The 22,305-nt window shown below is 50.5% G+C and overlaps 1 protein-coding gene across 1 annotated transcript; it reads right to left on the bottom strand.

The window, feature by feature from the left end:
* Window positions 1-693: 693 nt before the first annotated feature.
* Window positions 694-11,714, bottom strand: HEYL (hes related family bHLH transcription factor with YRPW motif like). Its single transcript, XM_006267963.4, has 5 exons — window positions 11,372-11,714; window positions 8,035-8,101; window positions 6,799-6,882; window positions 5,393-5,474; window positions 694-4,081 (listed from the first exon to the last, which is right to left on the bottom strand). Exons 1-5 carry the CDS (start codon window positions 11,449-11,451, stop codon window positions 3,405-3,407), a joined length of 990 nt encoding a protein of 329 aa, XP_006268025.1. The 5' UTR covers window positions 11,452-11,714; the 3' UTR covers window positions 694-3,404.
* Between the last annotated feature and the right edge of the window lie 10,591 nt (window positions 11,715-22,305).

Below are 22,305 nucleotides of genomic sequence, written 5' to 3'. Positions count from 1 at the left end.
AGGGAAGGGGTTATTGTGACGGCTGTGCGGGTTTCTTAAGGTGGTTTTAAAAAAAGGTGCAATGGAAGTCTATGATAGAGGGGGTGTGTGTGTGTGTATGTGTGTGTGTGTAACTAAATAGCTATAGATATATTTTCATTTTGAAAGTGTTGCTCGAAAGGTTTCCAAGCAGTTGCAAAGTCCGAGCATGGTGGGAAAGATGAGTTTGGTGCTACTTGTAGAAACTAAGGCCAGCACTTGGCAGGGTTTTGCTGCAAGTCAGCCCCAGAATAGCAAGTTTCACGCAGTACTCGGGCTGTGGGCAAGGCTTGCCAAGTGGAGAGTCAGACCAAGCTGACAAGTTCAAATTGTTCTCAAGCCCTGCGCTCAGCAGCAATGGCTGCTTGACTTCAGAAAAGCCTTGTTAATCATTCCTTTGACTTGTTTTGACTGGTGAGGAGGGTTATGGGGTAGAAAACTTGGGATCCCCGTGTGTGGTAACAAACACAAAAGACCAGTACATATGCTAGCCGCGGTCACCTTATACACTCGCAAGCCTTTTTTTTTGGAAACAAAAGCCTGCCAGGTTCAAAATTGAAGGTGCCGTAGGCAGATTGGATCGGGCTTCTCCAGCAAAACCTGCTCTGGCTACGTGTGCACACCACTAGTTAAAAAGTTAGCTGGGACACAACAGCGCACTTCACAACCACAACATGGGTTTGAAAGGCTTTATTTTACACCTTTGCTGGGTGTCTGACAGCTTGCGAATCTAACAGCTCTGCACAGTGCAAAGTGAGGCAAGGCTACTTACTCGTGGCAAGCTCTAACGTGCAACCTAGCTCCGGCAGCGCTCAGTCCCCGGGGACCTTCTCTGACGTTATCAGACAGGAATCTCTCATCCCTGCTGGGCTCTGCCACATCAGGAAACCAGTGAGGGCGTGGACCCAAGACACTCATTTGTATTAAGTTCAGTGTCTTTCATCAAAAGAATTGGGCACCGTTCACATCCCTGCAAAATCTGACACACACCTGTAATGCACACAGGGCAGGCACACGCCTCTATCAATAAGCCACTTGGGCAGTATGCAACCAACCAGTTGTTCGATCTTTGGGAAGGGAAGCGTGCAGTCCATTCATAAGACCTTCCTGCCTATTCTCCTTGTCCTTATTTTTCTGCTCCTCTTTCTGTGTTCGTACCTGCTGACCACATTAGGCTCCCAGGGATGTGATGAAGCTGCCTTGAAATGAGCCCCTATCACTACCGGCCTCTGCTCACATTCAGAGACAAGCCGTCTCAGGGAAGAAGGTTCCTCTTTTGTTTTCAGGTGCATCTGGTTGCCTCCACTTCCAGGATATAATAGGACCCTCTCTCCCCACTTTTCACTTGGTATGCAGAAGGGTACGGCTGTCAGAAGCTATCACTTGTGGCTGCGTGACAGACATCTTGTTGGGAAGGCAAGCGCCAGGATCCCAACACATCCTGTAGGAACTGAGGTCCTGGTTTTAATGCGTCTAGGGCCATCTGGTCACCACGGCCACTCCCACTGCTTCTGCTTCCTGCACTCATTCGGGGCCGCTTCTGGCAAGGGCCCTTTCTTGTCTGATCTCAGCAGGATGTGAGAGCACCTCGCTCTTCCAGAGGGTTTTGCACCTGTGGATATCAAAGCTCTTTACAAAAAAGATGAATGCACTATTTATTATCTCTGTTTTAGAGAGGGGGAAACAGAGGCACAAAGAAGTGATGCGACTCAGGCCAAGTCACAACAGGCTGAGCTGGGGAGAGAGCACAGTGCCCGCTGAAGCCAAGTCCAGGCCCCTAACTACTGGTGCATACTGCCTCTAAACACCCCTACACATAAGAAGAGTTGGAAGCGGAACAGAACAGCCTGAGAACAGCAACTAGAACAGAATGCACAGACAATGACAAAGAGAGCAATAACCCTGGCAATTATATAGGGACACAGAGAGAAAAGGGCAGAGAAAGCTTTCAGGATACAGAAGACAAGAGCACGGGGTCTGACCTAAAGCTCACTGAAGTGGCTGGAACGACTACCACTGGGTTTGGGATGTGGCCCAGAGACAGGGTTGATTAATAAGGCAGGCATTAAGACATTTGAATAAAAAAAAGGGAGATGGGTTGGAAAAACAGGAAAGAAAGTACAGTAAAAGGGCCTGCTACTAAGAAACTGGTATATAACTGGTCTCCTCCTCCTCCCTTTGTGGTAACAGCTTTTCATGTTGCTAAAGGGGGGAGGAAGGGGGGAAGAAAAGGCATCTTTTTGCCTCCATCATCCTTCCCCGACAGGTGTCACTGAAAATCTGCCCTCTTCTATTCATCCCGAGCAAGATCTGTTGTATTCTCACTCTGGAGAGCCGGCGCCTCTCTCCTTCAGATCTGCGTTCTTTGCTTGGAAGCCCCATACAGTACCTAGCTGGGAAATGTTGCACTGTAGTATCTAACATTAACCTCCTGAAATCAATCCATTCGCAGCACCAGATCCATTTTGATATGAAAATGGTACATGGATGACGCTGGAAAAGGTCCTAGCTTGGGGAAGTGCTGGGTGAAGGCAAAGGTGGGCTGTACATGATAGTGGGGATGCACCAGCTCTTGAATGTGTCCAATAGTAAGACGTCCTGTGCTGGAATAAGCCCATGCAACGGAGGTGCATCACAGGGATTGTGGTATTTCAACTCGGAGACATGGGACAGCGACTCTGTCATGCTTTTATCCAACTCCATGGGGTGGGGGGAATGCATTTGGAATGAGCTTATGATGAGCAGGGCCAAACTCTGCATTCTTACGGAGGAAAAGAGGGGGAATTAGCAAATGGGAAAGGTATCTTCAAATGGTTGTGACTGCTGATGGCAATCCTACAAGGGGGTGGATGCAGTTCTCCAAAGTCAGTTTAGGTCACAAGAAGAGAGGCTCATCACTGCTACTTTCTTACGCTTCTCTCCTTACTTAGGTCAAAAACCATGGTGGGAACATAGGGAGAAGAAACCCAGGAAATCAGCATCAGAACAGGTCACTGCTCGGGAGTTTCGAGTCTCCAAAAATATAGGAATCAGTTCCAAGGCTGCATTATATTTTCCAGACTGCAGCATTCATTTCCACTGAGGGCCTCTGCTGGAGAAAAGGCAAGGCCTGAATGAGAATCTCTATAAACCTCAGCCATAATAACCAGTAGTGCATACGATGGAGCTGTCCGCAAATTCATTCGGTCCAACAGAATGGCTGCACATCCGAAATGTAAGAGTGGGAAAAAAGTGGAGGGAGGGACGATGGTGTCAGGAATGAGATGGGAGGATGTTCAAGGAGCCCTTATTTCTGCAAAGCAGGAAAGATGCCTGTTCAGCTGGGCTGGCTCTTAAAAGTCCAAGCAGTGGTAGCTGAGGCTATTTGTCTCCTAACAGAAGGAGGATCAGAAAGCTCCAATTTCAGTGGCCCAAGAGCGGCAGAGTCTGGACGCTCCCGCTCTGCTTCCTGGGCCCTGGACAGAAGCACTCAGCGCTGGAGGAGCTGTGTAAGCTGGTGGTATGGGAATGCCAGCTGCCGCGGGGGAGAGCAGGAACGTTGCTATCTGCGTGGTCCGGGATGTTGTCTCTCTCGAGGCACCGGGTGGCGATGGCACACCAGACATGGCACCGGGGGTGGCTGGCACTACTGCGTGTCTAACCCTCTGGGACGAAGAGGCTATCCTGTTGGACAGGAAGCTTCGGCGGGTTGGCGCGATGTCACTAGGGATTCGGCGAACGGGAGCTGGTCTCATAGCAGCGCTTGGATAAGCCAGGGCAGAAGCAGTCAAAACAGCTGGACCAGGGGCAGCCTCCCTTCTTGGTATTGGCACCCGGTTTGCAGGCACCATGGACGTGTGAAGAAAGGACCATGGCCACAGCTGAAAGGGCAGAAAGGAAGCAGCCACAGGCGAAGGCTCCATTTCAGCAACATAATTATTCAGGTGGGACAGCAGTCGCAGTCGGATTGGATCAGTGGCATTTTGTCCCTCAAGGATACCCAGGTACCTGACAACTTCAGTGAGGCATTCGCGGAAGCCGATACTTCTGTAATCCACCGCCAGGGCTCGGGCATCTAAGAACCCTGTAAGGGGAAAAAACACCCCCCGCTGGGCATTAATTCTGATCTGCTCTCTGATTTCCCTATCCTTTTTAATGCAATTTGTATTTAGCCTTATGCCACCAGGGACCAACATGCAGAACAAAATGGATATTTTGGCCTCTACTCCACGGCTGTCCCTGTGGAAGGGCGAACCGTCCGAGGGTCTAGCAAGATGAAGGTTGCATGGAAAGATTGGTGGTCTCTGCATGAGTTTAAGGACCACTGTTTGACTGTTATTCATGCTTTATTTAAGCAGAAGTCAGCCTAGAGGACACAAGACAGCTCAGAACCAAAACTACTGGACACAGAGGGTCAGAAGGCATGGGCTTGGGCGAAGACCAGTGAGACAAATTAAAGCTGCCACTTATTCCTTGGGCCTCTATTTCCCTCCTCTAGAGAGGGGAGGCAATAAAGCAGAGAACTCAACCAGAACAGCAAAATCCCACACTGCTTAATATTCTGGAAAACCAGCTGACTGCATGGCTCAGCATTTGCAGAGCTATCTTAGCCAAATAAATGATGCTCCAAGCCCAAGTTATACCTCTGCTCAAGTCCAGACTTTGGTGCGATCTACGAGCAAAACCAGTTTGGGCTCTCATGGAGTCAGAGGAGTACTTTGTTGGAACTGGGAACCTTGCCACAGTACAGTGAAATGGGACTTTTGCTGGTTTTGAAGTTTTGAGTAGGGCGTGTATCCCCCTTATGTTTTACAAACCATGAGATGAAAAAAAAGGTCATGTTTGTATGCGGAGTCACTAACTAGAATTCAGCCTGTGCAGGAAACGTATCCTGGGGGGAGGTACGGACGTTAATATACTTTTTTTGGAAGCAAAGTCCATTTGTGAGCATGACTAACTGTGTACTCTTGACTGGGCAGATCGCAGCGGTACATTGCCGGGGCAATAGCAATGCTGTCACTGTTCTGGGAGCTGGCTGTCTTGTCGGCGGTTACACAGGACATACCATATGCCATACCTCAGCCTGCCAAGGCACAAAATGTGAGACACTGACCCATCTGTAGGATTCAAGAAAAAACCCCAGTAGCGCAGGAAGGCTGAAGCCTCCCCATGGGAGAGCCATTTCCTTTTAGAAGGAAAAAAACTGCAAACCATTTTCTGGAACATTAGTTTTAATGCTTTCTGGGACAAATAAGCTGCAACAATGAATTGTTGCCCTCTGTAGTGGTGGGACAGGTGAATGTCTCCTATTACACAGGCCATGGGAGCCTGGTCATTAACCTTCAAGGGGCTCCAGGACTTCACTCTCACTCCACAAGCTTACAGAAGTTCTCACCTGTTCCTCCAGTAGCATGAAGCATTTTTAAATGATCCACTGTCATTTGCAGGATCTCTGCCTTCTCCAATTTGGAGGAGCCCTGTATAGTGAAAGCAGAAAGGGACAAAGGAAGAAACACCATTAGTCTGGCATTTGGAAGGCAAGAAGCCACTTGAGGGAGTCTTCATCAAGTGGCCCCCAAACTTCCCCCAAGTTCAAAAGGGGCCAGAAGAGCAGGCTGAAGTTTAGACTTCAGCTGAGATCGAGGGACAGGAAAATGGATCCGCTTCAAAAGACAATGGGACGTAAACTGAAAATCTCCACATCGATTCATTCTATCTGCTTTTGGGTTGAAGTCATCCTTTGTAAGACTCCCTGACAATTTTTGAACGTCGTTTTTCCACTGTATTTTACCACCCATTTATTCTCTGAAAGGATCACAAGAAAATATTTATGTAGGACTTTTAATCCTCAAAGAAATCCTAAAAGACTCTATATGCCCACTTCCAGAAATGCAGCTGCCTCGGAGATGAGACACAGCTGTCACTGATGTTACATAACCATTACAAAAACAGCAAGTGAAGACCAACATTTCTGGAAATGTAACTATAGGAGGTGTTTAAAGAGGCAGAAAGTAACTAACCATGTTACAATTTGGACACGGTTTCTTGGATTAATAAATACCCCTACTGGAAGAACTGTGTCAAGTGAAGGGCCTTTTAAATATTTAAATATTCATCAGATACCAGGAGATGTAATAAATTACCAATCACATGTGTAAGAGAGATGACTTAGATTTTAGGAGGTCTTTCTGGCATGAATGGACAGGACAACATCTCATCCAAAAGACCTAAATAACCTGAGCTGAATGGAAGCATTAGGACGGTGACTTCCAACGGCTCTGAGAGCAAAATGCTACCTACTGCAATCATTGTTTTCTATAGCACCCGCTACAAGCGTCCCTTGGAAATTCTCCTGTCCGCATACCAATCGAGCAAGATCCTGCTCAGCTTATGAGAGCTCATTAAGTTATATCCCAGCATAGAACGGCTGTAAAAAGAAAGGGCCTCTCACCCCTTCGGACCGCAGCGCTGCTTTAGGATAATTCCCTTATCTGTCTGATACCACCCCTTACTGCACTGGGGGCCAATCTTTTTGGCAGGCATGCTGTAAATTAGCTCTGTACCCTCCCAGAGAGCCACTCCAATCCCCTTCCCCTGCCCAATCTGCTCTGCTTTCTACTCCCTACCCTACCTGCCACTGTGCTGCCTCTCCTTGATCTGCTGTGTGCCACACAGAGAGGCTGCCCATGCCTCAGGTTGGCCACCCCTGCCTTAACACATGCTTAGATGCATCAGGAGACTTTGCCACCCATGGATTTCCCCAAAGTTATGATGCCATCGCATCCAATCCTCTTTGCATACCTGCTTTTCAAAGGCCGTGGGGACTAAACGCCTTAGTTCAGACAGGCTGCTGTTGATACGGTCTCGACGGCGCTTCTCAATGATCTGCAAGAAAATTCCATTGAGGGGAGAAAAGCTGGGCCCCACGTGCTCCAATAGCCTTACGGTTAAATCCTGTCCTTCTACCACTCCTATCTACAGGTCCATGGACGACTGGTGCTGCCTTAGTCGGGGGGGCATGTGCCCCCCCCCCAGTCACCAGTCAGCAACTGAGGGGGTGTCCCCACCACGGCCGATCTTGCTGGCCAGGAAGCAGCCACGGCTCTCCCTTCCCCCAGCCGTGCTCCTGCCTGCCCCCCACCTGTCACCAGAGCAGGGAGCACGGCCCATCAGGGGTGCACCGGCGCTCTCAGGGGGTGCACGTGCACCCCCATGCACCCCCTATGCATCGCCACTGTACAGGTCTTGAGTGTTCACATACACATCCAGTGACAAAGCCACCCAGTCCTCCATGAAGTAGGCCAGCCCAGTTCCCACAGCTTTAAAATCCCCAGTAATACCTATAGCTTGAAATAGGCTCTTTTAATGGCAGGAAACAAATGTTACAGACAGAAACGCTGAGGGGCAGAAACATCCAATGCCTTGCCCAACAAGGGCTGGGGAGATACCTCCACTAGGCATGGCAGCCTCATCATGCTGGACCAGATGGCTGGGGCAGGATGAAAAGGTCCTAAAAGTCCCAGATATGGCCGGGGAGGGAGGGATTCCCTGGTTAAGGGGCAGAGGAATCCTGCCATAGTGCTGCCTTCTGAAATCCTCTTCATGAGCCACCGTCTAGGAGACGCGCTAGGGACGGAGCACAATAGAGAGACCAGGGAGGCTGCTGGAAGGAAAACAGATTCCCAGAGCGATCCAGTTTAAACTGGAGGCGTCTATGGTCTCCAGAGCAGCCCATGCCAAATGCTGAAGAGATGGAGATGGAAGACAGGAGTCCTGTCCACCTGGGCCAGACTAGACACCCTCTGAGGTCCTTCCCATCTCTTATGGTCCTAGTTCTGGTCCGTCTCCTTTGGGATATGGACTTCAGCCTTACTGCCGACAACAGGTCGTTCAGGGAAGAGAAGGGATCTTTCGCAGCACGGTGCTATGCTGACCTATAGACTATGCAGTAACGAGCACTAAAAATGGTGCAGCTGGCCCCCCACTATGGGGCATGGGGGCATGGCTGTTCGGTGTTGTAATGCAAGGGTCACTCACCCCTCTCCTCTTCTTCCTGGCTTGTATCTGCGATGTCGTGGTGGGAGATACCGACCTGGACACTTGGCTAAGTAGAGGGGGGGGGGAAAAAAAGGGAAGGTAGCTTTTACATGTTGTCTCTTTGAGACTCATTCACACACACGCTGGACACACACTTGTTGCAGGCACTTTTCTCCAAAGAATGGAGTCTTTTGAAATCTGAGCATCTCAAGCCCAGCCGGTTTAGAGCCAAGTAAATGGGGATGTGGGCAGGTGGAGCTCGGCTGTAATTTATGTCTTGCCTTCCCCCTACCCCAACCTCCAAAAATATTAGATTGAGAGAGATTTCTGGACAAGGCTGTCTGTTCCACTAACAGGCACATCTTGTCTCTGGCGTCAAAATATGCAATGTCCTTCTGAGGCATTGAAAAAGCAGAGATCTGAGCTTTTGAGGCCCTGAACCGGGGTATCGGCTTTCTCCAGGCATGAAGGTTTCAGATCTCTTGCATAAGCCTGCTGGTGTCGAGCCTGCAGCACTTTGCTTCCTTTATACTAGCTTCATGAAAATGGGATGAGGCACCCACAAATCTCACTGCAGTCAGTAGGAATTTAGGTCGCTTTTATCTCAAAACCAATAATATCATGCAAGGAATCTATAAGGGCTGCTCTGGGGCAGCTGTAATTATTTTACTGAGGATGCCTCTGGGAGCTGCAGGCTTGTTTCTCCTGCCATGCGATAGACCCACAGTGACTGGGTTGCGCAGGACAGTATCCTCGATTAAGGGAAACAGCAGAAGAGTAAACTTTGAAACTAATCAAACCAGTTATTCCCCAAAAGAAGAGGTGTTATAGCCCTACAAAGGTGCCACTCAGCTCTGGGGGAGCAGGTGGGATGGGAGGCAACATTTCCCAGCGGCGACCACTGCCTGCTGCTGAACATCCCTTGAGGGCACTGTTCTGTCACCACCAGCGAGTCCCAGGCTGCAATGCAGGGGCTCAAGGAAAAGACAGTTACAATGGGAAAAACGGAGGGAGGGTGACCTTCACATTTTTCTGTGTCTGAGATCCAAGGAGGAGACAAAAGACCCATAGTAACAGTGCAGGAAGCAAGACAGAGCAGGTAAAGATGAGAGAAAGAGGTCAGATCGAGTTTTTCTGGTATAAGCAACGTAGTCTATCAACCTAGTGTCACCGTGCTGAGTATCTCTTGTACAATGCGTGATAAAAAGAGTAGGATAAGGACACTGTGGGCACGTTTGGATTGCAAAGGAGGGATATCCTTTGTAATGGCAGCCAGCTGGGAAGACACAGTAAAACCTCCTGGACGCGGTACATTTGACAGGACAGCTACACAAACCCTCCGCTTGAATGATCTTCCATGGTCCTGGGCAGCTAGAGGTGGTTCATCTTTCCACCACAGCTCCTCAGTTCCCAGAACAACAGTGCTCTGCCAGCCTATTTCCATCGCTTGGGAAATCAGGAGCGAGGATGCTAAAATCCAAGCACAAAACTCCCGGGGCGCTTGAACAGCAAGCAAGAAATACAAGTCTGGGAAGAGGGTGATAAGCTCACTCTACCAAAGTGAAGTATTTTTCAGTTTGGCAAAGCATTTTCACACTTCAAAAAGTTTCTACAGGCACAGCGTCCTCTGCACAGCAGGCCAAAAGACAGCCCAAGCTTGGTCCATTAAAAATACATTTTTGTTAGGCACGTGCCAAGTGTTCCCACAATATTTTTCTTATACACGATAACCCATCTTTCTACTGAATAGTGTCTCACACCCCTGTTGTCTTTATGCTGTTTGAGCATCTGCTAGGTGTGATTTCTGCATATGGATTTGCTGCATTTGTGTGTCAACGCCTACATTCATCTCAGCATCTCACAGACTCACAGAGAAGTTGGTCTGGAAGGGGCCTCCAGAGGTCAGAATCTACCCCCTGCTTGAAGCAGGATTACGCTTATCCAAAACACAGTCGATATATCATTTATAAACCTGCATGACAGCACGTGCCCAATACGGACAGCGCAAGGTGCTATGTATATACATGGCATAGCGCGCCTTGTGCCTCACGAGCAGAACTAACTCACCGCAAAGGCAAATGCAGTGAAACTCCATTCACAGCGAAGCAGACCCCCCCGTACTGCTTGAATGCAATGCAGATTTATGAACTGCAATCCTAGACCCTGCTTTGCCAGACTCGACTTCTTTCTAAAAGGTTTCATTAGCACTGATAAATGTGAATGATTTATGGAGAATTAGGCTGAGTTTTTGGAGGGTTAGGATGCATGCATTTCTTCTGGTCAGGCTTCCTAATATTGTTCTGGTGGCTATTTAATGAAGAGAGACAACACTTTGTACATGTGTAGTCACATCTCTCCCCCCTCCAGGCCCCCCGACCACTCTGTAAACCAGTGGTTCTCAACCTCGTTAGGCTCGAGGCCCCCTCGGAGAAGGCCAACTCTCGGTTTTCACTCTTTTTTTGCCTACGGAAAAATAACAGAGCAGCTCTTCTGTTGCAAAGAACAGAGAGACCACAGCGGGGCAGGGAGCTCTTGATCCCCGTTTCAAATCCTGCGTTTAATCTTGCCCGTCGCGGTTGCGCACCCCACCGTGCCAACGCGGCGTGGCAGCCCGCAGCACCCTGAAGGCCTTCGAGGCACCCAGCGGGAGAAGCACAGCTGTAAATATTCATAGATGTTAGGAGCTGGAAGGGACCTCCCGAGATCATCTTGGGCAGGAACAAATGACACCTCACAGCCGGGGCTCCCTGTACAGCAGAGAGCCAGACTGGCCCAAAGTCCCTGGGGGAGTCCTGGCAGCGGGCACTCCCCGTGCCGTCCTGCACCCCGCTCCCTTAGGGGCAATTTTTGCTCTTCCATCAATGCAGCCCTGGGGTCGTTTCAGGGACGCACGCGCTGGGTAGCCGTGCTGGCCCGAGCCAAAAAAGAAATGCAAAAAACTCTATTCTCCTTGGTTCTGAGCTGATCCCTTTCATCAGACCCACTAAGGAACCGCAAACAGATCTCCGCCGGCTCACGCAAGCCTGAAACCTTGCGGAGAAAAGAGAATTGTTTGTGGTTGTTGCGGTGTTATATTTTTTTGCCATTTCTTAGCGGGTCTGATAAAAGGGATCGGCCTCGGGGTTGTGACCTCTGCAGATGGAGAGCCTGGGGGTCCCTGCGCACGCATCCGGCAGCCCGGACAGAGGCGCTGGACCCCCCCGGGGGCCGATCCCCTGGTGTCGCCGCGGGGCTGGGGTGCGGCGAGCGGGGGGCAAGGGGACGCGGGCAAGGCGCGCCCCGCGCGGCAGTGGCAGAGCGGCCCCTCTCCCCCGGCCCGGCCCCGGCCCCGGCCCACCTGTACTCCTCCTCCCTGCCCACATCGATGGTGCCGTCCGACTCGGTGTCCGACGAGCTCTCCTCGCCCAGCCGCTTCATCCTGGGGCGCTCCCGGCTGAGCCCGGCCGCGGGAGAGGCGAGCGCTGCGCTGCGCTGCGCTGCGCTGCGCTGGGCAGAGCCGCCGCCGCCGCCTCCCCTGCTTCCCTGCCCACCCCCTCTCCCTGCTCAGCACGTCTTTAACCTCCCTGGTTAATGGGTTAATGAGACATCTCCCAGGAGTGACGGATTACTCGGCGGCTCCGGCTTTCCCAGGTTCTCATCCCTCCCCCCAGGCTGGTTGCAAGCCCAAAGTCTTCCTGTAAAAGGAGCAGGCTGTGTGAACTGTCTCCTGTCCCCCTCTCCCCTCGCCCACCCCCGCCTGGTGATTGGTCTCAGCAGCGGTTTAAAGGGACCAGTGACCTCACTGGCAACAGAAAACCGTGGGAAAGAGATGGGCCTGATAAAGCCTGGAGTTGTTTCAGGCTAAAATCAACATCCAGCCCCACACGCACACACACATGTCTGCTGGGCGCTCCAGCGCCGCTGCGCCGACTTATGATTCAGATGGAAACCAGCTTAGCTGCTGCTCTTGACTGTTTGAGAAAGCGTTTTCAAAGGGCCATTGACTGGGATTAGTCAATGGGCAGAGGCCAAGGGGAAGGAGGGCACAGGCCAGCTGAACGCTTGCAGATGCCCAGGGCTGTCTTTGGGGGATCAGGCGGTCCTGGCCTTCACCCCAGCGAGCTGCAGGTCAGCTCGGGTGTACTGCACGGACCAGGCCAAGTCAGCTCCTGTCCAAGCCGCTGTGGCATCTGCCCTCCGGGACGGTGGTTTCCCTTTGCACAGCGTTGTAAGCGCCAGACCCTGCTCGTCGTCAGGGGGCTGCCGGTGCGTTTTAGATGCAGTGAAAAAGAAATGCAAAAATCAAGAACTCTTGGTCCAGAGACAACGCCTTAAAAGGTCTCATCTCTGAACCAAGAGCGCTAGATTTTTGCATTTCTTTTCGTCTCAGACCAACACAGCTACCAAATAAGTCCCTTTTAGATGCAGCCACATTTGAAGGTGTTTGTTTAAAGCGTGGCTATTTTAACATCCATGCACATTTCCCATTTTCTGGCTCATTCAGTGACCTCAGAAAACACCTGGGTGCAGCCCAAAGGCACGTGACAGTAATTTTACTTGGGTGCCCAAATGCCACCCATTTCAGTGGGAATTAGGCACCTACACCTTTGAGGGTCTGAGCCTCTGCTCCTGAGGATCCTGACCAACTATAACAATCCCCAACCAGCTGCTGTGTGTTTGCTAATGAAAAGGAGGTTTATAACAGAAAAATATTGCCATACAGGTTGAAAACATGACCAACAATGAGACATACACCCCAGTGTGTGGGTACAAAAGCTTTTCCTTTTCCAGTGCCCTTTGCACAGACTCTTCACGAGTGGCTCATCATATGTGATGAAAACAGCTGCGCACAGCTCATGCCAACACAGCCCGCATGACAAACCATGGTCTATTCTCTCCTGTGAGAAATCACGGAGCCAGGTGATGAATTCCTTTTCTCCATCTATCTTTGGCTCCATGGCCTGCACTCTGATCACTGATTCTGCCAGGACCTCTAACATTTCCAGTCCATAAACTGCTTTTCAGCCAGTTGCAATTCAGGCAAAACAATCTGCCAGCACATTGCTACTTTCCACCCCCCGACAAATAGGGCATTTCCCCTCCACTTACGTATCCTGCCCCTCTGATCAATGCAACATTCGGTAGAGCTGAGTAGGAAATGGTTTTTCCATTCTGTGATGGTTTTTGCAATGGTCAAAATAAAACTCCGTTCCCACAGAAGGATACAAAAACTGAAACCTCAAAAATTTTCATGAGCCAAACATTTAGGGGAAAGGAAAAAAAAATCAACCCAATTTTTATTTCTGAAATGTCTCTTCTTGGACTTTTTTTAAAAAGTGCCATCATTAACTTATATTTCAACATAAAAAGTCATTTTGAGCCAGAATGTGTAAACCTTTAATCCTTTTTGAAAGAAATTTGGAGTCAAATATTCCTTCAAACCACACCTTCCCTGGGAAAAAGCTTGGCTTTGATGAATGAGCAAAAGAACCAGGGCTTTGTTCCAATGGAGAGAAGCTGGGATTCCTCACTATCTAGCAGAACAAGGAGGCTGAGACTAGACTTGAGAGGCCACAGGGCACCAAACTTTAAATATAGTGTCTTAGGATTTATAGACAAGCTCTTTTATGGGGCTTCTAAATGAGAGATGTAGTTGGCTGTGTTCGTCTGAAGCCAAGTAGAAGACAGGGTAGGATTTGTACCTGCTAGTCTAACCAAAGTCAATATATACCTAGCACAAGCTTTCATGAGCTGAAGCTTACTTTAGATGTAGGTACGTATAGATCCACACACGTGTGCACACGCACACACACTCGCTCGGGTTAGTGCATAAGGTGCAAGTCTACCCTGCCTTCTCAATGCATCTGTTATCCATTCTTCCTCCCTCTGCAGTTGGGCTTATAATAGCAATAGTAAATGGGTAGGCACAAGACATTTGTAAAACCCTTTAACGCAGGGTGACAATAAAACGAGGGCGAGGGAAGGTTTGCTGCTACACAGAGACTTCGTGGCATCTCTTTGAGCTAATCGGCATGGCTTTGCTGTTGCGGAGGAAAGAGGCCAGGTCCAAATGAATGGTAGGGACCACTGGCTGGACGGCTTGTCTTAGTCTGAAGTCAGCCAGAAGGCAGGGGCGACGTGCATCTTTACAGACTAACTAAATAAGATACATATATCTTTTCAATCACGATGCACACCTCATCCCTAGGATGAGCGTCGTGTTATTACTTTGAGAGCGACCTCCGCTACTCTCTTCTCCGCGGAGATCCAGTAGTTAGTCATCCCAGCATAGCCAGAGGAATGTCTCCCAAGGCCTGCTTTCTATTTCCATGGGATGGAGCGGAGTTATTCCAGCACCAGCCCTCATCCCGTCCAGCCACAAACAGAGCGTGAGCCAGCCGTGGAGAGACCTCCTTCTTCATGAGAAAGGAATTCACCATCTAAATTCATTCCTTTTTGGGCTTTCACTAAGCGTCGCTATCTGGGTTCAATTGAAGCATAATTGGCAACATGTTTTTCTAGGATTACTCTTCATTATGAACAGAGCAGAGGCCAGGCAGCCCACTTCTCCTGTAATCGGATCCATATTGCTGCCTGTGCTCCTGGAGAGCAATTTAGAAGCGCTCCTGGTCAAGCTTGGGGGATTGTTAGTGTGATCCCAGCCACCCCAGGATTAGCTGCACGTTAGAGCGGCAGAAACAGGCACAGCACTGAGCCCACTCGCAGGTCACTTCTGCAGAGACTGCAGGGGAGGATTAAAGGGAATTAGCTGCGTGACAGGGAGGCAAAGGCTTGAGTAGCCGTCGTTCATTTTGTCTGGGGAGGGAGCGCGTGCAAATGTGCGCGTACGTGACCCAGGAATGGCACGCAGAGAAGTGGGAGATGGGCTGTGAGCTCACATATCCGGATGCCCCTTCTGGGGCTGTTTGGAGCTGGGCTGCAGGAGACTCTCATCCAGGCTCAGAGAGCAGACATCTGGGTTCTTACAGTGTTCCCTGCCCGTGGGCTAAAGGCGTAGTGCAGAAGCAGTTGATTTTTTTGATTTTGTTTTCATGGTATCAGGGGCCCAGTAAGCCATGAAAAGTTCATGACCAACCTCTGCCCAAAGCTGATTGTCATTTTGACATAACTATAGGGGCCTGTCGCTGCCGCAGCTTTGGCTGCAGTGGGGTTATTCTGAAGAAATCTCTCTTGAGGTTCCCAGTTTGTCTGACAGAAGACTAATGACTGGATTTGAGAGAGGATGCTTCACACAGTTCAGAAGGAGGATTATAGATTGCAGCTGAGCAGAGCTGCCCTGGCAGGCTGACAGGGGCTTTGTAATTACACAGCTCTCAGGACACGAAGATATCAAACGGGACTCAATGCACTGACCGAAACGGGAAGTAGCCACAGCTCCCAGCAGCCTGCCAGATGAAAACCTCAGTCCCCAGGGCCATTTCCTTCCTTGTTCCTGTCACCAGGCAGATCCCCATTCACATAATGCTGTGTCCAAATAGCGGAGCAGCTACCCCACAGCCTTTTGAGGACCTCCTCCTTCCGAAGTGCTCTTCAATCTCATGCAACACTTCTTACAAGCTCTCTACTTCAAGTGTTGCTATTGTACCCAGCACTGTCCTAGGGCCTGGACAGATGACATGGCTGTCATTGGTACCATCTGAACCAGTGTTGTACACTGATATAAACTACGCTGATTCCTGGGGCAGCTCTCCATGGGCAGCTGCATACAATAGGCATCGCGACCACACTTTGCCATGAAGTAGCGGATGATGCCAGTAATAGTCCATTTACCTTGAACAACCATTTATCCCAGGATAAGCTGCAGGCAGACGACACATACTGGTATAACTATTAGTGGAGCTTTCATTTTTTCAAGTATCATACCATACCATACTCCATACCAGCTATGAACTGGCTGCCCAAAGGAGTTTTCCATCTATTGACTCCTCTGCATAGGCTGCCGAACAGGGTGGGCCACCCAGGCCATGGCCTGACCAACTTTTAGCACATTAATTTAGCTAGCTACGCAGTTAAAAAAATAGTTATACAGTTTGAACTGGAATGACAATTGTGCATTTGTGGGTTATATCAATTAAAGTGCTAAAAGTTGGTCGGGCCATGGTTGGTGGCCCAGCCCCTTCTGCGGCCTATGTTCCTCTGTGAAATCCTATGAAATATGAATTTTCATTTCTACCCAGGAGAACTTTTACAATCTTTTCTCCAATGCCTGATGAAGGGTGCTTGTGTGCAAAAGCTTGCAAATAAAGAATTTTTGCTCCAAAAATCTTGGTGGTCTAATAAAAGATATCACCTCTACATTGAGTCCTGATTGCTTTTTCCTCTACGGCTACAACCTGGATACCTGATTCTTTCAGGTGTAATTCTACGCAGAATTGGATGAAGTTCCTCTGGTTTCAGATTTATATTGTCTATCTTCTCCTTTTTTACATCAGCTAATTATCCTCGTATGAGCACAGGGTCTGTTCGGCCCGTATCCTTCTTCCTGCATTGTACTTTCCCAACTCTATCCCCCATAACTGTGTGGAGGAGCCAGAACCTCAGAAGAAAACCTAGGATATATCTACTTAGAAATGACCATGGCATATAGCCCAGCTAGCTCAGGGACTGCTGGCTGCAGTTGCACAGGACTCGGTGCAAAACCTGTTGAGAGGCTCAGGAATGATTTGGAGGTTAAGCCTGTGCTAGGAGGTTAGGCACAGGTAGACTGCTCCCAAGCCAGCTGGTTTAAAGTTAGTATGGGTATGTCTCACCAGCTACCATCATGGCAAAGTAATCAGACTTCTGGTTTTATTTGCTGAATCCTGGCCTCGATAAAGATGTCCGGAAAGGCAGGGAGAAACCTATAGTAGAATTCCTCTTTAAAAACCCACAGCTTCAGGGGACTAACAATGACATACAGACTTGTCCACTGCTATGAGATTAGTTCAGATCCAGACGAGGTGGGTAATGACAGTCATTGCCAGCCAACAGCTCTGGTTCAGGGGTGGGCAATTATTTCAAGTGGAGGGCTGCTTACTGAGTTTTGGCAAGCCATCGAGGGCCACATAACAGGCAGTCGGGGCAGATAAATATTAATTTTCTAAATTTTTTAGGGGCCCAGTCCAGATACAATGGTCTGGCGGGCTGCATCCAGCCCACGGGCCGCATTTTGCCCACCCCTGACTTAGGTGAAAGGTGTCATTTCCAGGGGATGGGGTCCTCACCATAAAACCCACAAATGAATCACAGCTGACTGTAATGGGCAGGCCCATTTCCCCGGCCAAGAGAGCAAGGAATGAATAAGCTAAGACGATGTAGCCATTGAAGGAGCCCTCCGGATAAAGCCAAAACCCTGCCAGGGAGCAGATGCTTGTGTCCTCCTGGTTCTGTGGGTAAATGTGCCTGGGGGTTTTTACACACACACACACACACACACACACACACACACACACACACACACACACACACACACACACTTGCCTGCCTTTCCCCCTCCCTGCCAGCTCGGCTCTGGGAAATGTCCCCAGGGCGCTGCCAGCTGTGGAAAGCTGCAGCAGCTGGAATGTGGGAGTGAGGGCAAGGCCAGTGGAAATAAGGAGGTGGCAGGCAGAGCCTGTCTGTCACCTTCTGGTGAGCTGACACCTCCAACCTAACCCTGTACGGGTCTGGAATACCATGTCCACACATCTTCAGTCAACATTATCTCCGGGCTCATCGCGGGCCGCTGGATCGACTGCTGGAAGTCCGAGAGCAGACGCCGTGCAGGGATCCTGAAACAAGCTGCAGCACCCTGGGCTCTGCTCTGTGGATTAGCAAAGAGCTGTATCCCAGTTGGGAGAAACATGCTCTTTCAGGAAAACATTTTGGGTGTGCGTTTCACACACAGACAAGAGAGAGCCTCTGTGTTTTGTCAAGTTGGAAGACAGCCAGGGAGAGATTTATTTTTTTTCCCCACCCCCAAGATGCAGATCCAGAGCATTGATGCTAAAGTGTTTAAAACTCTCCTAGTCCCCACATCTCCAGCAGTGCGGAGAAGGTGCAGGAAGCTGCTGGTAACAGAGGGGGGAGAAAACACCCCCCACCCTTCCTTCCCACGGCAGACACTCCTGCCCTTGGGGTAGTGGGGCTGGACCCGAGGATCTCCCGAGGTCCCTCCCAGCCCTCGTGTCTATGAAATCTATGAAATCTCAGCAAGACCTCTATCTGCACAGCGCACAACTGAAATGATCCTTGCAGCACGGCTATCTGTGCCCCCCCATGACAGGGTCTGGCTCCTAAGCACAGGTCCCCTGCTAGCAATACTGGGAAAGGCCGTGGCATAGACGGGGAAGAGCAGATCAGCAGAAAGCAAAGCAAAGCCAAGCCGCACCTGTCAGGCTGCTTCGCCTCCTTGAGCGCCGAGGCTGTTTGAAAGGCTGTGTTATCACTGCCCAGAACGGAGGAATCCAGCCTTGGGAGATAATGCTTGCCCCTCGCAGCCAGCGCCCAGGGCCACTTCCCTTCCCCTGACAGGCCCCTTCTCATAAGCTGTGTGAGAACAGGGCGGCAGAGGGTTTCACCGCTTGTTAAATGTGCGCATATAGATCTGGCGAGTAGGCAAGAATAAATGCAAGCAAAAGCATCAACAGAAGAGCCCCCCGCCCATGCACCCCCAGCCTTTCTTCTCCCACCACTTCAAGCTTTCTTTTCTTCTGAAGCCACAACAAGGTACACTTTTGTAAAGCAAATTAGCAAACAGCAACAGAGCTTAAAAGGAAAACTAAGAGGGAGGGACTGTTTTTAATTAGTGGCTTTTAAAAAGGGCTTCATTTGGTTAATTACTTTGTCATAAAAAATAAAAAAAAATGTTGCTGCTGCCATCTGAAATCTAGCCACCTCGCTGGTGGCTGAATGGCACTGGAAAACTTGTGTAAATGTGTATTTACCGAAGGAATACACAAGCCGTGGGGAGCTCACTGACCACATCCTCCCAACGACACTGCTACCAGCCAAACATTTCCCAAAGTCATCTAGGGGGTCCGACTTGGGATACTTCAAAAGGGCCAGAGGATGAGCATCCCATGCTTTCTCATAAGGCTCTTTGAGGCATTTCAGGTCGCATTCTCCAAATCACTTGCCATTTTTTAGCTTCTTGCCCACAGTGTTATACATTCCTGGTCCCAGACAACGAAGTAAGACTCGTCACGCATTGTGCTGGGGTCAATACTAACCAGTATGGTTCCTGCCATTTATAAGGGTGATTTTGCTGCTGCAGCACTTGCAGAAGAATCCAGCATGAGAGAAAGAGAGAGAGAATGTATTTGTATGGAGCACATTTGATAGCTGCAGCCAGCGTGGAGGAAAATCCCAGGAGCAGGGTACCACCGTTGGGAAATGAAGAGGATTCAGAGCAGTGAATGAGCTGAAAGGTAGCATGAAAGGACCCCTATAAAACAGGGGTGGGCAAAATTGCTGCCCGGGGGCCAGATGCAGCCCACCAGGCCATTCTATCTGGCCCGTGGGACCCCTAAAAAATTTAGAAAATTAATATTTATCTGCCCCAGCTGCCTGTCATGTAGCCCTTGAGGGCTTGCCAAAACTCAGTAAGCGGCCCTCCGCCTGAAATAATTGCCCGTCCCTGCTTTAAAAGAAACTTCATCGGCGCAGAGGCGCTGAATGAACGTGTTCAGTATTGTAAAGTCATCACAGCACCTGAGCGCGGGCAGGAAGGGGATGTGCAAAGAAACCAGGACTCTTGGCTCCAAAGTGATCCCTTTTATTAGACCACCTGGGAAATCGCAAGACAACTGTCCTTTTCTGCAAGCTTTCGGGACCAAAGTCATAGAGTCACAGAAGCTGAGGGCTGGAAGCAACCCCAGACATCATCAGGTCCAGCCCCGCTGCTCAGGGCAGGAAAGACTGCTGAGGTCAGATGGCCCCAGAATAGTGCATGTCCAGTCATTTTTTGGAGCCAGGCTCTGGGGAAAGTACAGATGGTAGAAGATGGTAAAGAGTCCCCATAGGTAAGAAATAAACCTCATTTTTGCAGGAAGAGGAGCCGCCGGCTCAGGACCGCTACCCAATGGATTGGCTGGGGCTCCGAGAGATGAGATTAAGAGAAGGAAAAGGGGGCAGAGGTGGTTTGAGGGGTCCCGAGCAAGGCAGCTATGGCAGGGACCCGGTAAAGCTGGGAGTTTGTCTTCTGGTGTGGGCTGGGAGAGCAGGCTGCGAAGTTTCCGCGAGGCCGACAGGAACAGCCTTCCCTTGGGCGCAAAGCCAGGGCGGGGAGAGGCGGGAACAGGTTTGGTTATCAGAGACAGCTGTGGGGGAGAAATCAGTCCAAGTGACAGGGACTCGCATTCCTTTGCATCCCCAGCAGCACGTCCCTGCTGCCTGACGTCCCCGCGGCTTTCCCCCGTGACACCCGCGGCCTGGCCAGCAAGGAAGGAGATGGCAGCGTCCACCCCCCACTTCCAATTAATATTTTCCAGACGGCCTCTCACCGCCACCCCCCGGCAGCCTCCTCCCCCCCAGCAGCCTGAAAACACCAGCTTCTCTTACACTTAATGAGGAGCCTCAGCTGTGTTTGTTGTGGGACCAACATGGAGTGATTTCAAAGGGCAAAAATTTGGAAACTCTAGGAAACAGCTGTGGGACTGGACAAGCAGGGCTGGGGGAAGGGAGGCTCCCTGGCCACAGCCCCCTGCACAGCTCTGGTGCTCCTTTGCTCCTCGTTTGCAGCCAGGCTGCGATTAGGACGTGGAGATGGAGCTGACGCATTGCCCGGATAGCCAGATCCCTGCCATGACCACATGCTTTCAAACAGCCCCTTCCCTCCTTCCAGGACACTGCAGTAAACCTTTAATAACGCAAGCCAAAGTAGCAGCTAGCAGCCCAAACGAGCCGCTCCCAAAGGCACCGAGGCTGGGTGGAAGAGGCAAGCTTGGCTGATGCAGCCCAGAGATGGAGCAGGGGACGGATGGGCGTGCGGACCCACACTTACTCCCAGCAACACGCCGGGTTTGCCCAAGGAGAGGGTTTCCATAGACACGGCCCCTTTGCCAAAGAGGCCCGGGGGTCAGGGGTCGGGCTGGGGTTAGGGCAGAGACTCGAGCCTGCTCTTGTTTGATGCGAGACAGTTCCTCTGACCCGGCTGTAATGTCCTGCGCCCGGGTCCTGAGGGAGAGCTGTGACCCCACGAAGCTTCGGTGTGCAGGGCTTTGTGAACAATTCTGCCCGTCTCCAAAGAGGCTGCCTCCCACCCCCGCACGATGCGGATGCTTTCAAGGCTGGGAGGCTTGTGGCTGCTCTGAGCAGGATGGTTTCATGCTTTGGAAAGATCACAGATGAGCAAGGACCGGTCTGCCCTCCAAGCGTGCCAGGCCAGGCAGCCACGTACTCGAACACAGCACACACCTCTGCACACATTACCTCCCAAACCAACAGCAGCTGCAGCTGGGTGAATTTGCACATCAGTGCTGTGAGCTTCCTTCTAGCAGTGTCCCGCCGGGACCTCAGTGCTGTAACCAGCTCTATCGTTCCGGCTCCAAAGGAGAGTTTATCAGGAGTGAAGCTTGACGGGTGGGTCTCTTTTCTGCCAGCGACCAGTAGCTGGTGATAAATGGCTACTTTCTTGAGTTGAATAGCAGGAAGTTAAATCTTGTTTCTTTGCATTTCAGGCTGTCAGCTGGAACAATTGCCCACCTGTGGCACCACCCCGGTGTATACATATGGAACAAATACAATGCTGTCAGAGGAATGGACTTCCCATGAGAGCCCCGGCTTGGCATGTCCTCTTGGGAGGGAGCTGAGACCCTGCGGGCACACAGAGACCTCCAAGTGTGGGCTCATGACCGGGTGACGGCGTGTGCAGGGTGGCGTGGGATTGGGCATCAGCCCCTACATAGGTGCATGCACATCTGAAAGCGGCTGCAAGGACATGCGTGTGTATCTAAACTCAGTGTATGCTTGCATGTACATGTGTGCAAGTGCACAAGGATCTGCACAGGTGAGTGTGCAAGCCTGGGGGTGCCCGAGTGTTTAAAGCATGTAACACATCTACATGACCATGTGTGCAGCTATGTAATGATATGAAGGTTTGCATTGGCAAGCAACCTGCATGGGCTCACAGGCTTGCACACAATTGTCTATACCAGCATGCAGTAGTGTGTGGCCCATGTACGCACCGGGCATCTGTGTTTGCCCATCAGTTAGCTTTAGTGCTGAACGGAGACCTCGGCCAGACCACTCCCGACCTGAAGTCTCCTTCCTGGACTCGCATGACCCCTCTCAACTGCTCAAATGGCCATCCTG

Source organism: Alligator mississippiensis, chromosome 6 (assembly GCF_030867095.1).
Source record: "Alligator mississippiensis isolate rAllMis1 chromosome 6, rAllMis1, whole genome shotgun sequence".
In the NCBI taxonomy this organism is placed as follows: domain Eukaryota; kingdom Metazoa; phylum Chordata; order Crocodylia; family Alligatoridae; genus Alligator; species Alligator mississippiensis.
Note: the sequence above shows the minus strand (reverse complement) of the source record. Positions and strands in the feature narration are given on the sequence as shown.